The 18,931-nt window shown below is 40.3% G+C and overlaps 1 protein-coding gene across 15 annotated transcripts in view; it reads left to right on the top strand.

Moving 5' to 3' along the window:
* The window catches only part of USP54 (ubiquitin specific peptidase 54), a 118,997-nt gene that overhangs the window by 58,507 nt on the left and 41,559 nt on the right, over window positions 1–18,931 (top strand). For all 15 annotated transcript variants that reach the window (XM_070432980.1, XM_070432982.1, XM_070432985.1 and 12 more), the window contains 5 exons: window positions 11,634–11,768; window positions 13,782–13,895; window positions 14,315–14,397; window positions 14,811–14,916; window positions 15,027–15,173. In XM_070432980.1, the coding sequence (XP_070289081.1) occupies window positions 11,634–11,768; window positions 13,782–13,895; window positions 14,315–14,397; window positions 14,811–14,916; window positions 15,027–15,173 (585 nt within the window). The remainder of the gene's footprint in view (window positions 1–11,633; window positions 11,769–13,781; window positions 13,896–14,314; window positions 14,398–14,810; window positions 14,917–15,026; window positions 15,174–18,931) is intronic.

Below are 18,931 nucleotides of genomic sequence, written 5' to 3'. Positions count from 1 at the left end.
GGAGGAAATCCGTCCTCTGTACTTAGTATGCCACAAAGATTTTGTTCTCCTTCCAGGGATTGTACTAGAGGCTTTGCAGTGCCAGGATGTAGGACAGAGTGTTTTTTGTTATAGGCTAAGAAGAATGTTGCATTGATTGATTAAATTCAACAAATTTCAATTAGTCATTTTTCTTTTAAGAATGCTAGTGTAAGGCATAAATCCCAGGGAATGGTGGACAGGGGGGAAATAGGTTTTTGTATATAGGTCTCCCCAACATAAGTCTGTTTCTATAGAGTAGAACAGTATGACTGTTCTGAAGGGGCAGGAAAGTCTGTGTTCTGTTAATAGCCCACTTGTTAATTGGGGGGAAATTTGAGAGTTCAGGGAACAAATCCCTCAATATTTTTGAGCATGTTCCGTGTAGCTGTTCCTCTATTGGGTACTGAAGCATAAGCACAGGGAGTTAAAGTGGTATAAGAAACTACATATCATTCATTAGCAATCCAGTCTTTTTTCTTTTTTTTTAACTCTTACCATTTGCAACAGCATGGATGGACCTGGAGAGCATTATGCTAAGTGAAATAAGCCAGTCAGAGAAGGATAAGTATCACATGATCTCACCCATTTGTGGAATAAAATGAACAACGTAAGTGGATGAACAAAAATAGAGCCAGAGACCTAGAAACATCAAACAGACTGTCAAACCTCAGAGGGAAGGCAGGGGAGGGTGGGGGTGAGGGGTAAGAGATCAACCAAAGGACTTGTATGCATGCATATAAGCATAACCCATGGACATAGACAGTAGGCGGGTGAGGGCATGTGCTGAGGGATGGGAGTGGCCTGGGAGATGTCAATGGGGGAAAAAGAAGACTTATGTAATACTTTTAACAATAAAGAATTTAAAATAAAGGAGAATCGAAGATGGCGGCATAGGTAAAACACCAGAGACTGCCGCCGTGGACAACCACTTCAAAAATACAACTAAAAGTCGGAGCGGACATCAACCAGAACCACGGGAAGGCTGGCTGAGGAGAGTCTCTTCAACTAGAAGCAAGAACAACAGCATTCCGACGCTCAGCGGAGGCGCAGTGTGGAAAATTTAAAGGTACGGCGGTGCGGTGGTGAGGGTGCGCGCGCAAAGCGGGCTGGCGGCTGAGGGCGCGATTGTCGTTTTCAATTAGGAGCGAATCTCAGACTCTGGGCTACAGATCTGGGCGAGTCTCTAGGGACCCAGACTCAAACGGGAGAAACGGGACTGTCTGGCTACGGCCCCTCCGAGGTTTGCAGCGATTGCTGGGACAGAGAGGCAGAGCCCCTGGGGACGGACTGAGAGCGGCCATAGCTGCTCCCTCCCCACCCCCGCCCTGTTGAGCCCGCCCCGCCCAAACCCTGCGCACAACCATTTGCCGACCGCCTCAGGCAAGGGCTGGACTAGCACCTCCCCTGAGGACTGAAGTTTTCCCACAGCTGATTTCCACCGCCAGTCGGCCTGATGGTCAAATCCCTCTAGTGTTAACTACAACAATTAAGGCTTGGCTAGAACAAGACTGCGCACAGAGACCACAAGGGGGTGCACCAAGAAAGCATAAAAGATGCGGAGACAAAAAAACATGACAGAAATGGAGGATATGGAGCTAAGAATCACAATTTTGAGGGCTTGCCATAAATTTGTGCAGAGCCTCACGAAAACTAATGAGACCCTCGATGCTACGATAAAGAAATTAGAAAGTAAGCATACACGGACTGAAATAAAGAATATTATACCCAATAGCAGACCAGAGGAGTGCAAGAATCAAACCAAAGATTCGACAAAAAACACCCAATTGGAAAAGCATAATGAAAAAAGAATCCAAAAGTGTGAAGACAGCGTAAGGAGCCTCTGGGACAGCTTTAAGCGGACTAATATCAGAGTCATTGGAGTGCCAGAAGATGAGAGACAGCAAGATATTGAAAACCTATTTCAAGAAATAATGGCAGAAAACTTCCCCCACCTGGAGAAAGAAATGGACTTACAGGTCCAAGAAGCGAAGAGAACCCCAAACAAAAGGAATCCAAAGAGGACCACACCAAGACACATCATCATTAAAATGCCAAGAGCAAAAGACAAAGAGAAAATCTTAAAAGCAGCAAGAGAAAGAGGCTCAATTACCTACAAGGGAATACCCATACGACTGTCAGCTGATTTCTCAACAGAAACTTTGCAGGCCAGAAGGGAATGGCAAGAAATATTCAAAGTGATGAATACCAAGAACCTACAACCAAGATTACTTTATCCAGCAAAGCTATCATTCAGAATTGAAGGTCAGATAAAGAGCTTCACAGATAAGGAAAAACTAAAGGAGTTCATCACCGCCAAACCAGTATTATATGAAATGCTGAAAGGTATCCTTTAAGAAGAGGAAGAAGAAAAAGGTAAAGATACAAATTATGAACAACAAATATGCATCTATCAACAAATGAATCTAAGAATCAAGTGAATAAATAACCTGATGTACAGAATGAACTGGTGACTATAATGAATCAGGGACATAGAAAGGGAATGGACTGACTATTCTTGGGGGGGAAAGGGGAATGGGAGATTCGGGAAGAGACTGGACAAAAATCATGCACCTATGGATGAACTCAGTGGGTGGGGAGTGAGGGTGGAGGGTGGGGTGGGAGCTGGAAGGAGGGGAGTTATGGGGGGAAAAAAGAGGAACAAATGTAATAATCTGAACAATAAAGATTTAAAAAAAAAAAAAAGAAAAAAAAAAAAGAATTTAAAATAAAAAAAAAGAAACTACGTATCATTCATTAGCAATCCAGTCTTTTTTTTTTTTTTTTTGGTGGATTACAGGTATGGAAGGCTCTTCATTGTCCTGTACTCATGGCCAGTGTCAGAGAGGACTGAACCCATTATCCTGGACTATTTAAACCAAGAAATTAGATTTCTAGTATGTTCCCTGGAAATTTTAGCTTGTAATAAACAGCTCTTGCGGTATTATATTCAGTGAGTTAAGTCAGTCAAAGACAAATACCATATGATTTCATTTGTATGTGGAATCTAAAGAACAAAATAAATGAACAAACAAAACAAACAGACTCAAAGGTACAGAGAACAAACTGAGAGTTGCCAGATGGGAGGGAGATTGGTTCAATTCCTGGTCACAACAAATGCCTGGATTGGGGGTTTGATCTCTGGTAGGGGGCGTGTGGGAGGTGGCCAATCAATGTTTCCCTCTCATCGGTGTTTCTATTTCTCTATCCCTCTCCCTTCCTCTCTCTAAAATCAATAAAAACATATTTTTAATAATAAGAAGTACAAATTGGTAGTTACAAAATAGTCCCAGGGAAGTAAAGTTCAGCACAGGGAATACAGTCAATAATATTGTAATAACTATGTATGGTGCCAGGTGGGTACTAGAATTATCGGGGAATCACTTTGTAAATTATATAATTGTCTAATCAGTGTGCTGTATACCTGAAACTAATATAAAATAATATTGAATGTTAACTGTAATTGAAAAATAAAAAATATAAAAAATAAAATAGGAAGCTATGTCCTTATATTTAATGAATATATCACCTTGAGTTGAACTTTTTTGTTTTGCTTACCTAGGGATACAAATGTATTTGTGTGGTCTTTTGGTTAAGCTTTCTTAGTTTTAAAATCCTAGTAGGCTGTAACCTAAATATTTTCAACAAATTTTATCACTGACATAACTGGGTTAATATAACTCTGAGTCTTTTATTCTTTTTAAAGTTTGGAGTTCAGAATTTCACATGATATTCTTATAGAGGGGTATGACTGCAAGGAAAAAAATAGGTCATCATGTGTCTCTCCTTCCCAGTTTATGGAAGAACCTGAAACTTATGTAATCTTAAAATATTTGTGTTTGTCCAGAGGGCCCCCCTTTTAGTTTTCCCTGTGGGGAAAGTGGTTATAGTATTAATCCTCAAAATTTGATTTCAATACTGTCGGTACTCTATAAGATCCTATATTTTTTGTCTTGGCAAAAATTAGCAAATTGAGTATTATATTTTATAAAAATCTCTACATTAGTTTGTGATTTCCCACTGAAAGCAATATGATTCTCTGATGAATTTGGCTTGCCTCTGCCTTTGTGTGTCTCTGTTCAGTGTCTTGAAATCTTGGTGTTTCTCTCTACCTATGTCTATATCTTTGTGTGTGTATAGGTGTCAGTCTGTTTTTTGTAGGTAACAGGAATGAGTGTGGTAGCTTATGATGATCTTTAACTTCATGGCAGATAAAGTGGCGCAAATTTGCACTGGGTGCAAATAAAATCCTAAACTCATGGGAAGATATGACATTAACTGAATTTAATTTAAAGGCACTGGTAGAGCATATGTGGGCAATTTTCTGATCAAGAAGTCCAGAAGGTAGCTATTTTTAGATATAAGGTTAAAGAGTCCCAAGAGAGAAACTAGCCAGTTGTTTTCTGCTTTTCCCAAAGTTGGAGCAAGAATCTCTATTAAACTGACTGTATATTTAATGAATTATATTTATATAATTATATATTTAAGGAATTATTATTATGCTTTTCTGTGTGTTGTAATGATATTATGGTTATGTTTTAAATAAAAAGATTTCTTAATTTATATATATATATATATTTTTTAAATATATTTTTATTGATTTCAGAGAGGAAGGGAGAGGGAGAAAGATAGAAACATCATCAGCTGCCTTTTGCACACCCCCTACTGGGATTGAGCCTGCAACCCGGGCATGTGCCCTTGACCAGAATCGAACCCAGGACCTTTCAGTTCACAGGCTGATGCTCTATCCACTGAGCCAAATCGGCTAGGGCTGACTTCTTAATTTTTAGAGGCATATTCTCAAATATTTATAGATGAATACTATCTGCAATTTGCTTTAAAGTGATCTGGGAGTGGAGTGAGTGGGTCATATATATGAAATGAGATTGGCCACTGGCTGATAATTGTTGAAGATGGATGATAGGTGCATGGGAGTTTATTGTGCTATTTTGTCTACCCTTGTATTTTTGAAATTTTCTGCAATAAAATGTTGAAAATCCAATGTTATTGTTTTGGGTGCCATAATGTTAAACAGTTACATATTCTTTTTCCTCTTGAAAGAGAACATTTAACATTCTTTTGAACACAAAACTAGTGTGAAAGTTCTCTTCCAGTAGTCAGTAACAGTCAAGGATTAACTCCTTTATCTTACTTTCAGAGGGTTGATTGGCCACATTTAGGTTTATAATATTTAGGTCTATGATTTCCAGGTGGTGTGGAGAAAAGGACTAATTATGAGAGCCAAAATGATGAGAGATTTGGGAAGCCCAGATGAATAAGAAAAGCCTAGGAACTGAAGAGAGCGGGGCATAATGTGTCACCTCTCAGGGATAAGCTGGACTGCTGAAACCTCAGGCCCATAAAGCATCAAATTTGGTGACAGCCCTTCTCCCCATTTTCTGTAACCATGATTTCTTCTAGTTGCAAGGCTGGGATGTCCTGGGAGAGAAATAAACAGCTGTTCCTTGCCTACAGATAAAAGTCTGTGTTTTAGAGGGGGGGAGGGGGAAGGGGGGCAAAAACTTAAGCAACAGCTGCACTTGTAGTTGCCAAAGCACAAAGACTTTCTGCCTTTATGGCACTTCTCTCGTATTTACATGTTTTTTTGCTAATCCAAATAATTACGTGCTCAGTGGTAGAATTGTTTGGATCCAAGAGAGATGGGTGGGGCAACACCTGCTTTTAGCCATTAAAGTCATGTTGCTTTTGCACTGCATCCAAGAAAATAGTTAACACAAAAAGTGATTTGCCTTTTCCTATGAATGAAAAGGAAGACCTCTTTGGTTTCATCCTGTGAAGAAAAGTAAAGAGAAACCTCAAAGGTGGGTTTTCTCTGTTTATTGAAATGAAATCATCAGGGACCCCACAGTGAAAAATTCCTGGGTTTTGGTTCTTCCTGCCCTTTCTCCCTCCCTGCCATAGAACTCAGCAATTGGAAGAATACCAGTTTTTGTTCCTTATTGGTGCTACCACCTGTTCTTACTGCTGAACTAAATGTTCTTGGCTTTCTTTGGTGTGAACAGGATCTCCCTCTGGGAAAGGTGGGAGGAGGGTGAAAAAGGGAACAGGAGGAGGCCCATTGCAGCCCTGTGCTCATGTGAGAGGGACACACAGGGGTTAGTGTGCTGCCCTAACAGAGGGGCTTTGTGCTCTAGCTTCTTCCAGAGCTGGGGCTCCACAGATGCATGCTGGGCAGGCTCAGACAGCTTCATCCCTGATACACTTGCTTCTTTCTGACAATAGCAGAGCAAGACTGGTAACAATAATTAACATAAAAAAATAAAGAAGATGCAGGCAGAGCAGGCTCAGACAGCTTCATCCCTGATACACTTGCTTCTTTCTGACAATAGCAGAGCAAGACTGGTAACAATAATTAACATAAAAAAATAAACAAGATGCAGGCAGAGGCCATTCTGAATGCATTCAGATACTCAGTGTGTATGGAGAAAGCTGTCCGTAACTAAGTGGTGGAGCTTAATTAAGAGTATAGCATGGAGAGATGGATGCCACTGAACACAAGAGCCAGAGCTGTTGTTGCATATCCACTGTGGGTGCAGGCAGAGCTCTTACCTTAGGTCTTTCCCTTTCTGTGCTTAAACCTTGTATCTAGGTCATGGGAAATCTTCCTCTCTCGAATAGCAGCAATGGAATGAGAAGTTTGGTCCTTCCTACCCAGATCTCAGAGACTGGGGAGGTAGCTGAAGGTAGAAGCATTTCTGAGTCAAGGCTCTTTGTCAGGAGAAGTCAGTGGCAGACATGTTTCTTAGCAACCTAAAAGGGCTCTTAAATATAATAATAACTAGAAGCCCGTTGCATGAAGATTCGTGCAATAGGCCTTCCTTCCCCTGGCTGCTGGCACTGGTTTTCCTCTGGCACCCGGGACCCAGGCCTTTGGTCTGGCCACAGCGGAGAAGCCAAGCCTCTTCAGTCTTCAGTCTTCAGTCTTTAGTCCAGCCGGAGTCTTCAGTCTTCGCTCCGCGCCTGCGTATGCAAATTAACCGCCATCTTTGTTGGGTTAATTTGCATACTCATCCGATTGGCTGGTGGGCATAGCGGAGTGACACCAATTTGCATGTTTCTCTTTTATTAGTGTAGATGATAATATAATAACAACTAACACTGAGGTAGCACTTATCATACTGCCAGGAATTAGTCTAAGCTTTGGATATACAGATAACTTATTAATCCTTAAATAACCCAGGGAGGTAAATACTATTATAAATTCTCTTTTTAAAAGAGGAAACTAAAGCCTTGAGAAGTTAAGTAACTTGTCCAAGATCATAAAAATGGTAAGTAACAAGGCTGGTATTTTGAACTCAGATAGTTTGGTTCCAGAGTTCATCTTCTTTAACTGCTATACTACACCATCTCTTAGTGGAGCCCTGTTCTTCCTCATACTGAACCGTAGAACAAAGAAAGTTACTATTTTCTCTCTAGAATGCTAACATAACTAGTACTATGCTGGGAGAGAAGTTAATTCATTAGGAACTGTTGATGCCTTAGAGCAGCGGTTCTCAACCTGTGGGTCACGACCCCTTTGGCGGTCGAACGACCCTTTCACAGGGGTCTCCTAAGACCATCCTGCATATTAGATATTTACATTATGATTCATAACAGTAGCAACATTACAGTTATGAAGTAGCAACGAAAATAATTTTATGGTTGGGTCACAACATGAGGAACTGTATTTAAAGGGCCAGAAGGTTGAGAACCACTGCCTTAGAGTATAAGGGCTTACTTCTTGAGGAAACCCAATTGATAAAGATTAAAGGAGCTGTAGTTTGCAAATATATTTATATAAAGTATTCTGGAACTAATTTATCATTACTTTGTTTTGGAACCAGTTTTGAACTCTGAACAAAAAGGACCAAACCTAATACATCAAACCTGTAGAGATAGAGCCTTCATCAGAAGTAATGTCTTACCATTAACAATTGAGAAGAGCAGCAGGTTGGCTTATGATAGTGGTTACTAAGATTTGCCAAGCTGAGGTGACGTTCAGCAACTCAAGTGCTCAGACCCCTATTTATTTATAGAAGTAGTCACTGCTTCTTTCCCACCATCCTTTTCCTTTGTTTCTTCAAATTCCCCCAAGTTTCAAAATCCCAGAGGTCACTTGGCAGATATCCAGTTGCCCTCTGGGAGAGTTTAACTATGGACCTAGACCTTTCCTTTTGGTCTCTTTAAGAGGCTACTCATAGATATTATTCTACTTCCAGCAAAAAATTATGGAAGGTCTGGCCCTACATTTATAATAGACTTGTGAATAACTTGGAGTAATTATAATGGACTAGAGGCCCAGTGCACGGAATTTGTGCATGGGTAGGCTCCTTAGGCCTGGCCAGTGATCAGGGCTGATTGGGGCCTTCCTTCCCCTGGCTGCCGGCTGCCGGCCAGGGGCTTCCTTCATTCCGAGCCACCCCCTGGTGGTCAGCGCACGTCATAGTGAGCAGTTGAACTCCTAGTCCCGTGTTCGGCAAACTGCCGCTCGCGAGCCACATGCGGCTCTTTGGCCCCTTGAGTGTGGCTCTTCCACAAAATACCACGTGTGGGCACGCACGTACAGTGCAATTGAAACTTTGTGGCCCATGCGCAGAAGTTGGTATTTTGTGGAAGAGCCGGTATTTTGTGGAAGAGCCACATTCAAGGGGCCAAAGAGCCACATGTGGCTCGTGAGCCGCGGTTTGCCGAGCCGAAGTTTGCCGACCACTGTCCTCGTCGGTCAAATGCCTAAGGGAACAATTTGCATATTAGCCTTTTATTATATAGGATTTCCCTCCCAGCTCCTAGCTTATTAAATAATACTAAATATGTATTGCTGGTACTGCTTTCTCCACAGCATATAAAATTATATGTAGGGAAATACTAGCAGGTTACACAGTAATATATTCTTAAACTGCTATAGGGATGGATGCTCGATGTGTATGAGAAATGATGCTAGTAAGAGAGTAGAATGAGGAAACAGTTCCTACTTGGAATGAGCAGAACGAGGTTTAGTCCCATTTTGTTCTAGCCAGTTATATTACCTTAAGAAAAATGTTCACCTTTTCTAGCGAATTCTTTACCTGCTTTAAAAAGAGAAAGAGAGAGAGAGAGACTTGGCCGGTGTGATTCAGTGGTTGAGCATTGACCCATGAACCAGGAGGTGACAGTTAGATTCCCAATCAGGGCATATGCCTGGGTTTTGGGAGGGTACAGGAGGCAGCTAATCAGTGATTCTCATCATTGATGTTTCTATCTCTCTCCCTCTTCCTTCCGCTCTGAAATCAATAAAAACATATTTTTAAAAAGAGGGGAGACTTAAAAATATATTCCCTGCCCTGGTCGGCCTGCGGACTCAAGGGCCCCAGGTTCGATTCCAGTCAAGGGCATGTACCTTGGTTGCGGGCACATCCCCAGTAAGGGAGTGTGCAGGAGGCAGCTGGTTGATGTTTCTCTCTCATCGATGTTTCTAACTCTCTATCCCTCTCCCTTCCTCTCTGTAAAAAGTCAATAAAATATATTTTAAATAAATAAATAAAATATATATATTCCCTTAATAATATCTACCCACATCACATGATTGATTAATTTGTTCAATTCTGCATTTATTTATTTAAAACTAGTTATTGGTTGCCCTCTGTATGCCAGTACCTTTCAAGGTGCTGGGAGGATAGCAGGGAATTAAAGGACAGAAATTTATGTCCTCATATTTATATTCTAGAGAGTGCAGTCAGACAATAAATATGTAAAATACATGCTATGACAGATGGTAATAAGTGCCACGGGGAAAAATAAAACTGGCAAGGGTGGGAGATTTAGGAAGAGGGGGTGGAGTTTGCAATTTTAAATAGGGTGATCAGGAAATACTATATTGAGAAGATAATATTTGAATAAAAACCTGAAGGGAATCAGTGACTGAGCTACTGATAGGTCAAGTAAAATGAGGACCAAGAGTTGACCATTCTAGGTGGGTGGGGCCTTTTATTCTTAGATCACTTAGGTAGGTTTATAAAGTGAAACTATAAACTATAGACTTATGGTCTCATTAGTAAGTCTGAAAATGACCCTGGGATTTTTTTATATGAAGAAGTTACTGGCAAGAATTTTAAGCAAATGACATTCTTTGGACTGTTGATATGTAACTCATTGTTGAGTGAGGTGTTTATCTGGGTGGTTGAGTGAGGATCTGGGCCATGAGCTGCGGCTGTCAAGAGTGCATTCTAGTCTCTGTGGGTAAGATTCAATACCACTTGGGAAGGACTCATCAAGCCAGGTGCTACTCGTTGCCACTCTTTGTTTCCATTCTGTGGACATAACACTCATCATTGTTTCAGATGTAGGTAAAGATGGAGACGACAGATGCATTTAATTACACCAAAATAAAAAACTGCTGCACATAAAAGACACCAGAGACTGGAATAAGATATTTGCCACAGTAATACTTACAAAGACCTAGAAAAACCAAATGTAGCTAGAAAGAATAAAATGAATCAGTCTGATTGTATTAATTGCTGATAAGGATATGGGGAAATTTATTTATATTCACTGGTGGAAGTAAAAGTTTGCACAGACTTTATAATAGCAAAAAATTGGAGACTGCCAAAATATCTGCCAATAAAGAGATGGATAAATACGTGTGGTATTGTCACCTGATAAAATACAACACTGCAGGGAAAAGGGATAAACCAGGTATATATATTATATCATTATGGGTAGATTTCAAAACAATGCTGAATTTTTTTAAAAAGTGAAATTCAGTGTAATACTTTGTACATGAACAAAAAATACACACACACAAAAGTATATATGTGAAATACTTGTACTTTTATTTATTAATTATTGTATTATTTTCTATATGAACAACTGTAATCCTTTTAACCCACTCTGTGTGTGTGTGTATATATATAAATATGTATGTGTATATATATATGTACATATATATATAAATATGTATGTGTATATATATATATCCCTAAATATACAGAGAGTGTTTATATATGTATATGTATATATGTAAAAGTATTAAAAACAAAAGATTATGCAACAAACTCATGATAGTGAGTGGCTGGTAGAGAGTGGGCAGTCTCGAATGGGACGTTAGCTTTATTCTGTAGATTGGAAGTAAAAATGATGGAATGTTTATTTCTTGGTGTTAGACATGTAGGTGTTTGTTATATTATTATTTGCACTTTCGGGTAATTTTGAATTAGCTAAGCAATTAAAAAAGAAGAGATCCAAGTTTCATAGAATGAGCCCCCCGAGAATAATTTACCAATCCACTTACATGTAATTTATCTCTATTTACTGAAGAACACCCACCTCTGTCTATATCAGAGGAAGTGAGGTGATTGAATTGTATTAACTCATGACAGTGGTCTCTCCTAATGTGTCTTTGATGGTATCATACTCAGTTGGAAGAGCAAGAATCCTTATTCTTATTAGGATCATGCCCTTTATTCTGACTCATTTTTTACTTTTTTTTTTATTATTACTAACTGCAAGCATATCAACCTGTAGGAGGTACATTTGGTTCCACAGCTATGAGCATGGAGTTGCTAGCATGACAGACTGGGATGTTTAGAAGCTTAATAACAGCATTGTGCTTTTCCCCTTGTCTAACCTCTTCCCTGCAGGGAATCTTTAACCAGTTTCAGTGCAGTAGCGAAAAAGTCCTTCCGTCTGACACTCTCCGCAGTGCTCTGGCAAAGACTTTCCAGGATGAACAGCGCTTCCAGCTGGGAATTATGGATGATGCTGCGGAGTGCTTTGTAAGTGCTGGCCTCTGGCCTCTCTTTGATTTGGGGTGGGACTATTGATGGTTCCCATCAGGGATTGGCTACTGTATTGTGGCTACTTACTGTGCCCCTGGTCTCTACAGTTAGAACTAGACATTTCCCTAGTTTCTCAGAGCTCAAGGGTATCCCTGCTAATGCAGTATGAATAGCTTCGCAGGTTTACTCTTTTTCCTTTAGGCTTAGGGTAGTTTCGTGCTTGCCATTGCATAAAACAGTGCTGTCACCTTCAGAGCAGACAGGGCTCATTAAAATACAAATTCCTGGCTCCTGTCCCCTTGAGGTTATGATTCAATAGTTCTGGAATAAGGCCCCAAAATATCTATCTCTGACAAGTGCCCAGGTGATGCTAACACTGATGCTACTGGTTTGGGGACCACACTTTGAGAACCCCTGTATTTAATTACTAAAGATAATTAAACAGAGAATAACTGAATTCTTAGCACAAGTGTAATGTGCTATTTGGATAACTACATTTCTCCCAGTGATTTTCGGTAGAAAACTCTAACTCTTTTGACCTCTGGGTTCTCTCCATCAACCTCCAAAAGACTGTGCATTTATTAAACAACTCAGAATGATATACATCCCATTACAGGGTAAAATGTAGGCCAAAATCAGAGGTACCCCTGAGAATCTGGATCACTGCTGTATTGCTGGTGGGATTATAAAATGATAATGCTACTTTGGATAAGTTTGGCAGTTTCTTAAAAAATGAAACTTGCAAACTACCATATGATTCTGCAGTTGCCTTCCTGGACCTGTATCCCAGAGAAATGAAAATTTATGTTCATACAAAACCTGTATATGAATATTCATAGAAGATTTATTCATAATAGCCCCAAACTGGAAACAACCCAGATGCCTTTAATAGGTGAATGGTGTTACAAACTGTGTACAACCACACTGTGGAATACTATGCAGCAATAAAAAGGAATTAACTCTTGATTTATGTAGTCTTCAGGATGGATCTGAAGGGAATTATGCTGAGCCTGGCCGAGTAGCTCAGTTGGTTAGAGTGTCAGCCTGATATGCCAAGGTTGTGTGTTTGATCCCTGCTCAGGGTATATACAGGAATCAACCAGTGAGTGCATAAATAAGTGGAACACTAAATCAATGTTTCTTTCTCTTAAAATCAATCAATAAAAATTTTTTAAAGGGAATTATGCTGAGTAAAAAATACAATAGCAAAAGATTATATATTATAATCCCATTTATGTAGCATTTTATTTTTTTAAAAAAATATTTTTATTGATTTTTAGAGAGAGAGTAAGGGAGAGGGATAGAGAGATAGAAACACCGATGAGAAAGGAACATCATCGATCAGCTGCCTCCTGCACGTTCCCTACTGGGGATCGAGCCGCAATCTGGGCATGTGCCCTGACTGGGAATCGACTCGGTGACCTCTTGGTTCCTGCATCAATGCTCAAAGGCTGAGTTATACTGGCTGGGCTAGCATTTAAAAAATAACACATTTTTTTTAGAGAATTTGGAGAATTCTATTGGAGAATCTATTTGGAGAATAGATCGGTGTTTTTAGGGATTAGGGTTGGAATTGGGTGGGTAAAACTATAAAAGAATAGCATGAGGGAGCCTTGTGGGGGTGGGACAGTTTTATATTTTGATTATGATTGTGGTTCCATGACTCTATACCTGAGATAAAATTGTACAGAGCTACACATAAACACAAATGAGGAAACCTGAATACACTCTGGATTGTATTGATGTCCATTTCCTGGTTTGGATATTGTATTATAATTATGCAACATGTTACCATCGGAGGAAACTGGGTGAAAGGTACATTTGAATTCCTATATAATTTTTTTGAAACTTCCTGAGAATTTATAGTTATTTCAAATTAAAGAGTTAAAAAAATCAGAAGTATTCCTATCTTCCAGAAGGATTGCTATTTCTCTGAGTAAACTGACAACCAATTTGTACATTTGTCTATTAAGTATTGTTGATATACTGCTTCTGTTCTTTCCCTATTAGGAAAACCTGCTGATGAGAATTCACTTCCATATTGCTGATGAAACCAAAGAGGATATATGTACTGCCCAACACTGCATCTCCCACCAGAAATTTGCAATGACATTGTTTGAGCAGGTGAACCTTATTTCTATCCCTATCACTTAAAAAAAAAAAAAAAAAAAAAAAAAATATATATATATATATATATATATATATATATATATATATATTATAGATTTCAGAGAGGAAGGCAGAGGGAGAGAGAGTTGGAAACATCAATGATGAGAGAGAATCATTGATTGGCTACCTTCTGTATGCCCCCCACTGGGGATTGAGCCCAGAACCTGGGTATGTGCCCTGACCGGGAATCAAATCATGACCTCCTGGTTCATAGGTTGACGATGCTCAACCATTGAGCAACACTGGCTGGACCCCATCACTTCTTATACCTTTTCTTCAAGGACACTTTATCCTGAGATGTGGGGTGTTAGATGGGTGCCAAAACAATGAATGACTGTGGCTGTTTGGTTTTGCTTTTTCCTTCCTGGGCCCAGTGTGTATGTACTAGCTGTGGCGCCACGTCTGATCCGCTGCCTTTCATCCAGATGGTGCATTACATCTCTACCACTTCCCTTTGGTGAGTCTTACAGGGTTCTCTGTCCCCTGAGGCATGCATACAGTTGATTGGGTGTTAACTGGAAGCATCCAAGTAGCTTATATCCTTATTGCTGAGTCTATGCTATATTGTAGGAACTCAGAACTATAATTTTAAAATAACCTTTGTTCTCCTTCTTTTCCATCCCTCATTTTTTCCTAGGCTTAGTTCTGTCCAGCAAAGTGGGAGGAGGAAGGGGGATTCTATGAGCTTTGGATTTGGGGACAGGCAGAGGCACTCACTGTGTTTGTGGGACACTGAGGCTGGTCAGGACACGGGCCTTCAGTTTAGTGGGCAGAGGAAGAAAGTCAAACATATGAGGAGTTTGCATGAATGATTTATTTGATTTAGTTGTAACTCTCACCATCTTCACCCTTTTATTCCCCATCTTGAAGCAATCAGGCTATTTGTATGCTGGAAAGACGAGAAAAACCCTCTCCAAGCATGTTTGGTGAGTTGCTACAGAATGCCAGCACCATGGGGGATCTCCGGAACTGTCCGGTGAGTAAGTCAGTGGTGGGGTTTGGGTAGAGAGGGGAACCCTGGGATTAGTGGAATTGAAGTAGAGCCAGTGGGAAACACGTCAAACTAGCCTTATATGTGTATTTCAGAGCAACTGTGGAGAGAGGATTCGGATTCGCCGTGTGTTGATGAATGCTCCACAGATTATCACAATTGGACTGGTATGGGACTCGGACCATTCAGACTTGGCAGAGGATGTCATTCATAGCCTGGGTACCTGCCTTAAGTTGGGTGATGTGAGTGTTAGTTTAACTCTTAGAGTTATTGCGTCTTATTCTTGCTCAAGGGTGTGAACACTGAACACAAAAGTATATCCTAAATGACAAATATTACAGAGTTTTGGACAATTATACTTGTGTACAGTAATCCCTCTTATCCATGGTTTCGTTTTCTGTGGTTTCACTTACCCACAGTCAACCATGGTCTTGAAAATATTAAATGGAAAATTCCAAAAGTAAACAATTTGTAACTTTTTTTTTTTTTTTTTAATTAAATCTTTATTGTTCAGATTATTACATTTGTTCCTCTTTTTTCCCCCCATAACTCCCTTCCTTCCAGCTCCCACCCCACCCTCCACCCTCACTCCCCACCCACTGTGTTCATCCATAGGTGCATGATTTTTGTCCAGTCACTTCCCGCATCTCCCACACCCCTTTTCCCCCCAAGAATAGTCATTCTATTCCCTTTCTATGTTCCTGATTCTATTATAATCACCAGTTCATTCTGTACATCAGGTTATTTATTCACTTGATTCTTAGATTCATTTGTTGATAGATGCATGTTTGTTGTTCATAATTTGTATCTTTACCTTTTTCTTCTTCTTCCTCTTCTTAAAGGATACCTTTCAGCATTTCATATAATACTGGTTTGGCGGTGATGAACTCCTTTAGCTTTTCCTTATCTGTGAAGCTCTTTATCTGACCTTCAATTCTGAATGATAGCTTTGCTGGATAAAGTAATCTTGGTTGTAGGTTCTTGGTATTCAGCACTTTGAATATTTCTTGCCATTCCCTTCTGGCCTGCAAAGTTTCTGTTGAGAAATCAGCTGACAGTCGTATGGGTATTCCCTTGTAGGTAATTGAGTCTCTTTCTCTTGCTGCTTTTAAGATTTTCTCTTTGTCTTTTGCTCTTGGCATTTTAATGATGATGTGTCTTGGTGTGGTCCTCTTTGGATTCCTTTTGTTTGGGGTTCTCTGCGCTTCTTGGACCTGTAAGTCCATTTCTTTCTCCAGATGGGGGAAGTTTTCTGCCATTATTTCTTGAAATAGGTTTTCAATATCTTGCTGTCTCTCATCTTCTGGCACTCCAATAATTCTGATATTAGACCGCTTAAAGCTGTCCCAGAGGCTCCTTACACTATCTTCACACTTTCGGATTCTTTTTTCATTTTGCTTTTCCAATTGGGTGTTTTTTGTCGAATCTTTTGTTTGATTATTGTGCTCCTCTGGTCTGCTATTGGGTATAATATTCTTTATTTCAGTCTGTGTATGCTTACTTTCTAATTTCTTTATCGTAGCATCGAGGGTCTCATTAGTTTTCGTGAGGTTCTGCACAAATTTATGGCAAGCCCTCAAAATTGCGATTCTTAGCTCCATATCCTCCATTTCTGTCATGTTTTTTTGTCTCCGCATCTTTTATGCTTTTTTGGTGCACCCCCTTGTGGTCTCTGTGCGCAGTCTTGTTCTAGCCAAGCCTTAATTGTTGTAGTTAACACTAGAGGGGTTTGACCACCAGGCCCACTGGCTATAGGAATCAGCTGTATGGAAAACGTCTGCCTTCTGGGGAGGCGCTAATCCAGCCTTTGCCTGAGGCGATCGGCAAATGGCTGTGCGCAGGGTTTGGGCGGGGCGGGATCAACAGGGCGGGCGGAGGGAGCAGTTATGGCCACTCTCAGTCCCGTTCCCAGAGGCTCTGCTTCTCAGAACCCCGGCAGCCGCTGCAAACTTCGGAGAGAAAGCTGCCCTCAGGTTCCAACTGATGCCGGATAATCCCGCTTCTCCCGTTTGAGTCTGGGTCCCTAGAGACTCGCCCGGATCTGGAGCCCAGAGTCTGAGACTCACTCCCAACAGAAAACGACAACCGCGCCCTCAGCCACCAGCCCGCTTTGCGCGCGCACCTCGGTACCTTTGTATTTTCCACACTGCGCCGCCTCTGAGCCTCGATTTGCTGTTCTCTTTCCTTCTAGTTGTAGAGTCTCTCTTCAGCCAGCCTTCCTGTGGTTCTGGGTGATGTCCGTTCAGTCTTTTAGTTGTATTTTTGAAATGGTTGTTTGCGGCAGCGGTCTCCGGTGTTTACCTACGCCGCCATCTTGGTCTCCCAGTCCCAATTTGTAACTTTTAAGTCACGTGTAGTTCTGAGTTGTGTGGTGAAATCCCACCCTGTTTTCACTCCCTGCTTCCTGGGAATTGGATAATCCCTTTGTCCAGGGTATCCACACTTTTATGTATCTGTACATATACATGTACATATACTGGTACATATACATATACAGTGATTATTACAGTGCAGCAGTGTTTATATTCAAGTAACCCTTAAAGTAGCCTAATGTTACATCACAGTGTCGACCTATGTCATTCATTTCACTTCTTCTCATTAACTAGTTATTGTATCATCTTACATCACAAGAAGGGTGAGTGCAGTACAAGAAGATTTTGAGAAAGGGAAAGACCACATTCATATAACTTTATTGCAGTATATTGTTATAATTGTTCTACTTTATTATTAGTTATTATTGTTCATCTCCTCTGTGCCCAATTTATAAATTAAACTGTAAAGGAAAAAAACATAGTGTATATAGGGTTTAGTACTATCTGCAGTTTCAGACATCTGCCAGGGGAGTCTTGTAATGTTATCCGCTGTAGATAAGGGGCACTACTTTATATGTATATGCATATATGTACATGCATGTAAATGCTCACTTACCTCCTTTGGGTAGGCAGCAAAGGCTTTTTATAAAAAGTGGGATGACCATGGCCTTGAAAGACAAGATAGGCCGAGCTTAGGTACTGGTAAAAATCATGCAATTTATAAAGTGTGCTCTACTCACTATTAGTTCATACCACTGTAGAACAGGGAGTTGTATTCAACCACGGGAGGTGGTAAGGTCAAAGAAGTGAGCAATCCTGACTAAAGCTGCTTTGGGGGGTGACGGAGGTGAAAGTTGGTGGCTTGAGTCCTACAGTACGGAATTCACAGTGAGGAACCAATATCTGTTGAGACGGTAATGAGGTAGCTTGGCAGAGCATTTGGTGGGTTAGTGGTTTTCCGTGGGTCTAGTTAGGAAAATACACAGGGAAACAGACGTCACACCAGGGGGCTTAACCTCTTCAGCTCCATGCCCTGGTGTAGGGACAGCCATGGTTTTCCTTTGGTTCAAGAGAAGAACCAGAAACTCTGTGGTTTTCTTTCATAGTTTTGCTCTGGGATAGTACTATGACTATTGTTGTGTTTTAGTTTCATTAAACCACTACTGAGGATAAGTGAATTCTTTGTGATCTTATTTTAGGTCTTCTTCCCAAGAAATCTCTGACATGAGTAGGCTATATATAACAAAATCTCCTTTTTCTAAAATTCTGTAGCCTACAGTATATTCTGCACTGTTCTAGTTTTATTTTTATGATTGTTTTTCCAACCAAATAAGTTCCTCATGCAAGAATAATTTTCTTCATTTTTTTTCTTTGTATGTTCCTTTGCACCTAGGACAGTGTTGGACATGTAGGAATTGAAATGCTGGTATTGCTTCTCCTAAGGGCTTTCTTACCCCCTACTTAGGGACTCAGCAGGAAATTTGTATTTGTGGTGCCAGCTGATAAATAACTTTTGAAACTTGAGAATGTTTTTGTTTTGTTTTGTTTTGTCAACTTTTTCTGACTCCTCTTGTGATCGGCCCTATCAAGAAAATATTATTGGGAGTTATGGGGGAACATCACCACCTTACCAGTTACTGGCCACTATTTTGCTTTTCCCTACATTTTGCCTTTTTGGGTTCATTTCT

The sequence above is a fragment of the Myotis yumanensis genome, unplaced genomic scaffold, assembly GCF_028538775.1.
Source record: "Myotis yumanensis isolate MYYU_CA2020_CCGP unplaced genomic scaffold, mMyoYum1.0.hap1 SCAF_13, whole genome shotgun sequence".
Classification (NCBI taxonomy): Eukaryota; Metazoa; Chordata; class Mammalia; order Chiroptera; family Vespertilionidae; genus Myotis; species Myotis yumanensis.
The sequence above is the reverse complement of the archived record's forward strand: the minus strand, read 5'-3'. Positions and strand labels throughout refer to the sequence as shown.